Genomic DNA, 9,711 nt, shown 5'->3' with positions numbered 1-9,711 from the left:
TCAGAGAGCGCAGCACTAGCCACTTTAACTTAAGAAAAATCCACACGAAAAAGTTTTTGTATTTATATCTCTGTAATTAATTAAATTTATTTCAATGCGTCTTTTGGCCTCAAAGTGGAAAGTTAACAGGGTTGCAGTTACGCAGCTGTAGCGTCCATTATGTCTCGACCATTTGGCGTACTAGCAACCATGGCTACGACAGGCTCAGACTTGCCCGGCGGTCCGTCGCTTGAGCATAGCGCCGATTGGCTTCTGCAGAAGTGGTAGTGTAGTGCTACCGTAGTGACGGGAAGTGCATATTCTTACGCGTTGCATCAGAAATTAGGTAAGCTGATGTAATACATTTGTGTTGTGAATGTGTTATATGTAATACTGTTCCCGCACAGTGTTTGCCGCCGCATCTGTTTGTTAATAAGACAACACGTACATGAATTCAAAATCATTTGCTTAACATACACATATACCTCTTCTGGGAATAAATGTAGTGATGAGGTTTGCGTCTACGAAATTCAGAAGTTGGAAGCCTCATCTTGTCATTTTATGTTACTTGTTTCGATGGAGAGAACTTTTGTAAACGGTACGTAGATTTTGTAAAATTATGATCAACATGGTTTTTCACTATATACGAAATAATCTTTTGCCTCATTGCTTGGATTTGGACATGCATGCATTGCTAATCAAGATTCTTGTAACTATATTGCTGTACGAATGTACAGTTAATTTGCAGTGAAGAATTTGGGACTCGGATATTAAAGATGCCAACACCTTTTTTCGCAATGTTTGAAGGTGGTCTCTTTTACTGTTCGGTGAACTTTGTATTGCTCTATGCTCATTATATCAGTTTTAAGTCATATGTAGCTGTTTTCTCGAAACCGAACGACTTGGCGGAAAGACACTAGATTCACGTGTGGGATAAGCGCTGTGCAGATTCCCCGTTCAATCGTTTAGACTTAGTAGTTTTCTAATTCAATTATGGCGAATGCTAGGATGATTCCATTTCCTTCACATCTTTGTCCAATTGTAGCTGGTACTTCTTCATGAAAACGCTTAGCGTACACAAAACCTAATCTTGTTTACCCAGTTTCCTTTCTTTCCGCGAATCATCTATCAGGTGGTTTCCGGGTGAAGCCGTTTCCCTTCTGTAACTAACCGCAGATAATCTCTATCAGGCTAGACAGTTGTTATTTTTGTGTCTCGTTCTGTAAATGCAGTGTGCTATGTGTATTAACAGGCAGAACTTTAAAAAAAATTGTGTCATTTGCTAGTTCATTACAAGTCCGTGAAAGGACTTTTTTTCTACATTCTTCCATTGTTGTTGATAGTCTGGGTTGTTTTGCCTCATCGGGGAAAAACTGAGAATGCACGCATACACGATTCTGTTTGATTTTAAATGGTTTGTTTCTTTCTTTTTCGATAGAGAAAGAACTATTGAATCAAAAGATGTCGATCCCGTAATACAATTTGCACAGTTTCCCCAAAAGTTGACTATCACTATCATTGTGATAATTAGAGCCCGGATTTTCATCACTACCAAATCGAAAAACCTGCATGCATTCAGGCAGTGTCATATATTTAAATATACACAGTGATATACAAGAACAATTTAAATAAGCGGTATCAAAATTCATTTCTGTAATTACTTCTATTTCATTCTACAACAGCACACAACAAACAATTTTATTAGACAAAAATTTTTGTACATGAAAAAGACCTTTCTACATCACAAGACATGAAAGGTGCATATTTAACTGAAGAAATGTTGGAAAAATCAGATAAAGTCTTTTTATATTTTCGCTAAAAAATATTTTTGTCAACTTAATAAGCTCAAAATCAGGATTTCATCAGATAATTTTATTTATCTTATTTTTTGCTGCAATCATGGCTGCAACACCCACCACTAGAAATAAGGATGATTGCAAAGATTTTTCGCCTCTTCAATAATTGCCAGATTCCATCTGTTACCTGTGGTTCCTACGCTGTTACTGCCGCAGACAAATGCGCAAAATTTGATTTGATACAAATGTGGTTTTTTTTCAGTCTGTTTTCCTAAATGCCACTTCCGCAATCTACATTAGTGGCTTAGAAAGTGTCTACAACCCAAAACCGGAAAAAAGAGCTAGTGAGCGGTAACTTGAGGCTTTTCCATAGAACGAAGCAAACAGATGATAACGTCTATAATACTACGGTAATTTGCAGTCTTTTGCCGATTTAACTTCATCAAAATTACTACAGTAGAAGATGGCAGCATTTGTCCAGGTACAATATCTGGCTAAAATAAATCTGGCAGTATATCTCTGAATTTGGCAGCACGGACATTTCCTTTATAGAATACGTTAGGTAAAAAAGATGCATGACAACTAATCGTAACAGAGTTATCAAATCTTTGTACTTTGTGCGTCCATTTACCTTGTTTGTAGAGGATATCAGCGTCCCTATTTCAGCTACACGATGTAGAGCAGGAGTTAATATGTAACGTGCCTCAGGCTATGATAAATTATTTTCTGCCCCAGCCTTCATCCTATACGGGGATAGCATCGCCTAACAACAATAGGAATTTAGTAATTCTGTTGGCACGAAGTACTGTATATTGATCGGAGCATTGCTTTATTGAGTGCGCTATGAAGTTTACAGACTGTAACAAAATTATTCATGTTATGCACTTTTGGCAATTACATATAAAAAACCTCAGTAAAAGGTGATCTCATGGAAGATATTGCAATATATGCACTGATGCCACAAAATGATATAATATGCGTTGTAAACATCTAAAATGAAATCTTCGAAATATGCATTTATTCCCCAAATGGCAAACACGCATTTGCATGGAAATCCGGGCTCATGTGATAATATTTCGCTTTGCACGGAGGAAAAGTGGTTATGCTCCTAATGTGGCTGATAAGAAATAATCATGACATTAAGCAACTACCTTGCACAACCGTTGAGGCAATAACTGGTTTTTAAATCATATATGAGTATAGGGACTTAATTGGCAGTTCACTCAAGTAGAACAAATTGCTTATAACTTTTTCTGTCTGTAGTACTTTGCACCAATTGTTGGGTAAGGCGAGAGCGGATCAATGCGATATGTGCTGTTTCCAAATTGTATTATAGAAGTTTGAATAATATTCGAAAAATCGAGAACGCCACTATAGTAGTGCACAAAGGGAGGGTTGAAGGTAGCACCAGACGCACAAAAAACAGTGATTAACGGTGGGTGGTTTCACTCACAAAAACCTTAATTTATATGAATTGATTAAATGAATCGAATATAGTATCACATTTCAAGGTTTCGTTGTGTTGGGCCTACAGTAGACGAGACGAAGACTAAATTCAAGTACCTCCTCGCAATGTTGGAAAAACAGTTTGTTGAGCCGTGAGAGCTGATATTGGTCCACGGATTTCTTTTCGAACACAGTGTGTTATTTCTTTTGCCTTATTGTTTGCTATGGCTATTACAGTAACTACAGCGACATCTTTATTGCAGCCATCTCGTGATCACATTAGTCTCATACATTCACTTACACATAAAAAATAAATGATTAAAGAGACTGGAAGCTCATGCATGTGAACTTTTCTGGTGCGCAGATCATTCCTCTTATTTCTGAACGTTGTGATATTTGTGTATTGGAAAGAGACAACACAGCTGGGTTTTTAGGTGCAAATTTGTGCATTTATATTGTGTATACTGGTTCAAGAATACTGCTTCAAGTTGAGATTGCTGCACCAGGAAGGATAGCAAATAACGAAATGTTTGCTTATTGTGCGTATACAATATAGTAGGAAATAAGCATTATTAAATTTTTGGTCAGTATGAGGGTGTGCAAGGTGCAAAAATTTGCAGCACAAAACTGCCCCTATGGCAGCAACAATATGACGAAGAGAATGCGATCAATGGCAACTTTCTTTCTCCTCGGAACTTCTACAGACAAATGGTCGGCTGTCGGTCGGTGTTGCTCACAAATAGATGTTGTCCACCGTCTTGGTGCAAACAAGCCTGTTTCCCTCCTGAAGTAAGCGATGTCGCTGTACGGACACTGCACGGTCGAGCAAACGTCTGTCCACTCTTGAGCTAATCGCGTGAGAGCATCGAGAGAGCCTTCATGCCATTAAGTATGGTCCTCCAGAACCCGGTGATTCCATATTCAATATACCAGCAGTATCACGGAACGGTAAATCGCAGTCTCGATAATTTATATGATGTTACTCTTGCCAATTTTGTGAGATTGTGCTGAAAAGCTAATCATTTGCATATCCAGGCATGATGTTGCAATTTTGATGGCTAGGATTACCACAAAGTTATATAAGACGTGCTTAATCACATTTTTTCATGTTTAGGGAGTTAAAATTATTCTGAAAAGTGATTCATCACCTGTGCCATAATTCTTGTTTCTAAATTACGACCACATTTATCTTCTACACTGTTCTCTAAAGACTTCTGTCTTACCTTGAAATTAGCATCTGGAAAGGTATGCAACGAACAAAACGTGCTTGTCATATCATATGTAAAAAATTACTCTGTGAAGTAACTCGCGAAATCGTAACTTTGTAAAGATTTCTCGTATCTTAAAAGGAATGGCTGAGAAATTTGTCTATATTTCTATCAGTTGTGCGTTAGGGGTATTGGTTAAATGCTGAGAGTATACCCACAAGCGTGTGGCTTTACACTAGCGCTAGAAGCGGCAGCGGCATAACGTTACTGACAGTCAGCTGTCGCATACGCTACTGCCGGAGCTACCAACATTCAACCTCGTACCACACAGCTACTAGTAAAAATAAGATGATGATGTTTGCCTCTAGGACTTCCACTCGCAATGCTCATGAGCGCAAGGCACTTTCCTCTTCCATGACCCCTGCCCCTGCGACAGCTGACATATCATTGGTGCGACAACAGCTTTTAATTTCCTGTACGAACTCGAAGTATCCTCTGCACCGGTAAAAGTCTTACGGTAGAAAGAATAGGGTATAATATCACGACGACGGCGACGAGGTTGTTAAGGCAGTGCTAGGATGTGCTAGAAAACATGAAATTTCCATTTAATCCTTTCCGTCGCGGCATTCGCCTTCGTAAACTTGCAGAAGCCACGGAAATATCAGTTCCGAATGGCCGTACCGTGATTTGAAACACGTTCCATCTGAATGCGTGTAGTGTCTAAAACCACTGTGCAACCTATCTCGGTAAAACTCAGCGGAGGCCAGTGGGTCCATTATGTATGAATTTTTTCTTCTCTTGGTAACAGAGAAAGGCTTTGCTCTGTAACCGACGCTGGATTTTGTTTTTTGAAAGCAACTAAGAAAGCTCTTTTAGTCGCAATTGAATTCGTAGAAATTAGCCACGCATAATTATTATCATAGAGCCAAAGTGACTGCCCTTAATTTCGCAATCGTTAAATTTACAATTTGTACAGAAACCAGATGGCAGTTATAAGAGTCGAGGGACACGGAAGGGAAGCAGTGGTTGGGAAGGGAGTGAGACATGGTTGTAGCCTATCCCCGGTGTTATTTAATCTGTATATTGAGCAAGCAGTAAAGGAAACAAAAGAAAAAATCCATGTCGAAGAAATAAAAACTTGGAGGTTCACCGATGACTTTGTAATTCTATCAGAGACAGCAAAGGACTTGGAAGAGCAGTTGAACGCAATGGACAGTGTCTTGAAAGGAGGATATAAGATGAACATCAACAAAAGCAGAACGAGGATAATGGAATGTAGTCGAGTTAACTCGGTTGATGCTGAGGGAATTAGATTAGGAAATGAGACACTTGTAGTAGTAAAGTAGTTTTTCTATTTGGGGAGCAAAATAACTGATGATGGTCGAAGTAGAGGGGATATAAAATGTAGACTGGCAGTAGCAAGGAAAGTGTTTCTGAAGAAGAGAAGTTCGTTAACGTCGAGTATGGATTGAAGTGTCAGGAAGTCGTTTCTGAAAGTATTTGTATGGAATGTAGCCATGTATGGAAGTGAAACATGGATGATAAATATTTTGGACAAGAAGAGAATAGAAGCTTTCGAAATGTGGTGCTACAGAAGAATGCTGAAGATTAGATGGGTAGATCACATAACTAATGAGGAGGTACTGAATAGAATTGGGGAGAAGAGGAGTTTGTGGCACAACTTGACAAGAAGAAGGGACCGGTTGGTAGGACATGTTCTGAGGCATCAAGGGATCACCAATTTAGTATTGGAGGGCAGCGTGGAGGGTAAAAATCGTAGAGGGAGACCAAGAGATGAATACACTAAGCAGATTCAGAAGGATGTAGATGGCAGTAGGTACTGGGAGATAAAGCAGCTTGTACAGGATAGACTAGCATGGAGAGCTGTATCAAACCTGTCTCAGGACTGAAGACCACAACAATAACAACAACAACAACATGAAAGTGACTGTAGCTGTAAATAACGAAATCGTCCCTGTCGACACGAACATCCCGGTTTTCGTTTCGAACTCGCATGTGAGCTTGGATACGGTAGTGCCTCACCAAGTCATTTATGAGGACTTGACACTGAACTTCATCTCAGCAACCGCCTCCTGTTTTTCCAAGAAGCCTAAAAGGCCCTTTTTTTAATTCTTCGACCTTCCATGAATAGCTAGTTTGCAAATACCGGTGCTGAAGTGGTGTTTAAGTTGAAAGATGTTGTCACTAATTCCGCCGCATAAAATTAGCGTGGCAAAAATGCAAAGCTGTAGAAAAATTCTCCAGTTGAAATTACATGGTTTTCTGATACCGTGCTGCGTGTGAAACAACTGGGTAAGATTGCTCCAAACTAAAGAAATGCTTTTGCAATGATGAAGAAATGCTTTTGAAATTATGATTTACATCATTCCAGAAGCACCCCATTTTTAGTTTACCGTACGGAATGTATGAGAACCGTTCTGAGAGTTTAGTCTGACTAGATAAGCCCCCTCCCGCGGAGTCTAATATAAATAAGACCATATTTCAAGTCAAGTAATCGAGAAAGCCTTTTACTTGCTTTTGCGATCATAGATAATCTGCAATAAATTTCAAGGTATTGTATGATTGAGACTGTTAAGGTCCGAGGGAAAGTGTGCATAAGACACTCAGCAAATATTTTAGAGGCGAAAAATCACTAAAACCAATTATTTCTTATAAAACCAAAATGTGTCGCAGAACCTCTTAGTGAATACCAAATAACAACCAAAAAATTCGCTCCTGCGAACTGCTTCAAAAATTTCTGATGTCAGGGAACGGCAACTTTTAATGACAATGCGCGTTAACTGGTTGTCTAGTACCTATTTATCCGTAATTGTATGAAAAAATTTAAGAGAAATTTGCACTTACTACTTGGCCAGGGGCTTAACCAAAGTGACAATGGCTACACTCCATTCGTATTGTGTACATTGGGAAACAATTCCTGTACAAATCTGTACTGATGTTCTGTGTGTTCAGTTCTAATATAAGATGTCTACTCCTCGATATTGATTATTGTTATTTAGAACAAATATTCACCACAGCTTAAGGAAACCAACAAATTGCTTATGAAACCAAAGCATTTTTTTGGAACTGAAATGTAAGCTGTAGATTATTCTTTCAAGACGTGGTTGATGGTAGATCAAACCTTGTCCGAAAGTCATAACCGCAAATTGACACGCCGCATGGAGTTTTCGGGATAACCGAGCACTTGAAAAGGTGTTAGAAGAGAACGTCTAATGTCTCAACTGTGGCAACAGCGTAGGAAGTGCGTACAGGATCCCACGCGAAGCCATTGAACTTTATGACCTTGACTTAAATACAGTGGGTTTCCCCGCTATAGTGAGTCATGTCACTAGTTCCGTGCAAGACGACGCAGAGATTTTTAGGTCGTAAACTTCAGTGCCAATGTGATGGGAAATCACGCCATACTGGATTAGGAAATCCCACGCCGCAAGGCGGGGTTTGCTGTTGCATCATCCATAGATCCTAGTTACTGCGCGTATCAAAATGTTCTATACGAAAAAAATTTCCGTATTCTAGCTTAGACTAGGATAGTTGGTATCGTTTAAGTCTTCCGTTTTCCAAAGTCATTCAGCTAATATTTCATGACGTATTTAACGATAGTCAGAACGATTCTGTTTGTACCCGTAAATAGTTTATAACGTCGACATATTTGAAGTAATTTAACTGGGTAAACACTAATATCGCACTGTCACTGACTGCTAATTTACTTGATACATTTCAGTAAATCAGATTTTGTACCATACAAAAAGTCACCTTCCCCATACGCTGTGTGGACGTTTTGTGCCCCATAGACATACTGCAGTTGCGAACTTAGTGAAGAGAAAGAAGATGCTTGGCTTGCAGCAGGTGTGAACTATGGAGGGTGTATTATAATCAGTGGCCTAAACGCATACTGTTGGAAGTACACGCTACTAGAAATGAAAAGGTCTAGTAAACATATGCTCCAGAACGCATACCTGAATAGTTGTGGCCACTTCTTCATCTTAAATACTGTGAAATAAATCTCTATTACTGCAAACTCTTTGCTTTCCATACTTTCCATATTTTGAGAGGTATTAGTGACCACCAAAACAGGAAAAAAATCCAATAAGCATGGGTCCTAGAATGCATACCTTAAGATCTATGCGCTCTTGTTCAGTAGAGGGGATGGGTTTCACATAGCTCTTAAGGTGTGGATATTAGAGCCCATATTTTTTAGATATTTTATTCTTGCCTTGGTCCATACTATGTATTCCCAAAATATAGAAAACAAGAGGCTTGCAGTGGAAGAGGTTTGTTTTACACTATCAAAGATGAAGTGCCCATTGCTCTTCAGGTATGCATTTTAGATCCCAAATTTGCTATACCTTTCTTCTAGTAGTATCATGTGTTTGCAGTTGTATGCATTTATGCCATTAATTGCATAATCACAACAACTAAAAAAAAATAACAGTGCTGAGACAGATTTGCTCAGATAATCTTCTAACATAACACACAGCTTTCTATCTTGCGAGATCAGAATGTAAGCCAGCCCGGGATTGATTGTATCTGGGTGGTGAATGACAGTGGCTGGTGCACTGGCCACACTGAGGGTTGTTTTTAGGTGGTTTCCCATGCTCATTTAGGTAAATGCTGAGCTGGTCCCGAATTTCTGCTTCATAAAATATGACATGCAGAATTCCCCTCCCCACCCCCCCCCCACCCCCCCCACAGACAGATGGGGGGTACAACTTCTCACTTCACATGTTACATCAAGTAGCAACAGTAAGGGCATTTGTCTGTAAAGTTTAATAAAATGTGTTTACCAAATCTTGAGTACAGCGGTCCTCATACCAGAGGGAGTTAATGCTGAGAAGAATAAGTTACAAATGCATATGTTAGTATATTTTCTGAACTAAGAGAACTTGGTCAAAAATTCCTGCTTGGGGCTAGCCAGCTACATGCAATACTGAAGTAAAGATATGGCTCCTCACCTCCCAGTTCTCTAACACAATGAATAGTTCTTTTGTCTTTCGATCACATATTTTATTGATTTAAACAATTATTGGAAGTTTAAATGACAAAATTTTATTGTAAGTAGATGTGGAAATACGTTTTATTATATTTCGATTTTATGTAATGTTTATGGTTTGGAATTGGGAAAGTAGTAGGATTTAGTATGTTAAGGCATTCTTTCTATGAAAATACTTACTAATCAGATCATAGAAAACCCAGATAATATCTTCTGCATGAAAATGTGACTCTTGGCACTTTGGGTCGTAACTGTCAATACAGTTTTGTAT

At 38.9% G+C, this 9,711-nt stretch overlaps 1 protein-coding gene across 1 annotated transcript in view; it reads left to right on the top strand.

Annotated features, from left to right (window-relative positions):
• Window positions 1-446: 446 nt before the first annotated feature.
• LOC124613076 overlaps window positions 447-9,711 on the top strand; it is a 111,072-nt gene continuing 101,807 nt past the window's right edge. Inside the window, exon 1 of the mRNA XM_047141660.1 lies at window positions 447-577. Within this exon, the coding sequence (XP_046997616.1) occupies window positions 541-577 (37 nt within the window). The 5' untranslated portion in view covers window positions 447-540. The remainder of the gene's footprint in view (window positions 578-9,711) is intronic.

The sequence above is a fragment of the Schistocerca americana genome, chromosome 4 (genome assembly GCF_021461395.2).
Source record: "Schistocerca americana isolate TAMUIC-IGC-003095 chromosome 4, iqSchAmer2.1, whole genome shotgun sequence".
Lineage (NCBI taxonomy): Eukaryota > Metazoa > Arthropoda > Insecta > Orthoptera > Acrididae > Schistocerca > Schistocerca americana.
The sequence above is the reverse complement of the archived record's forward strand: the minus strand, read 5'-3'. Positions and strand labels throughout refer to the sequence as shown.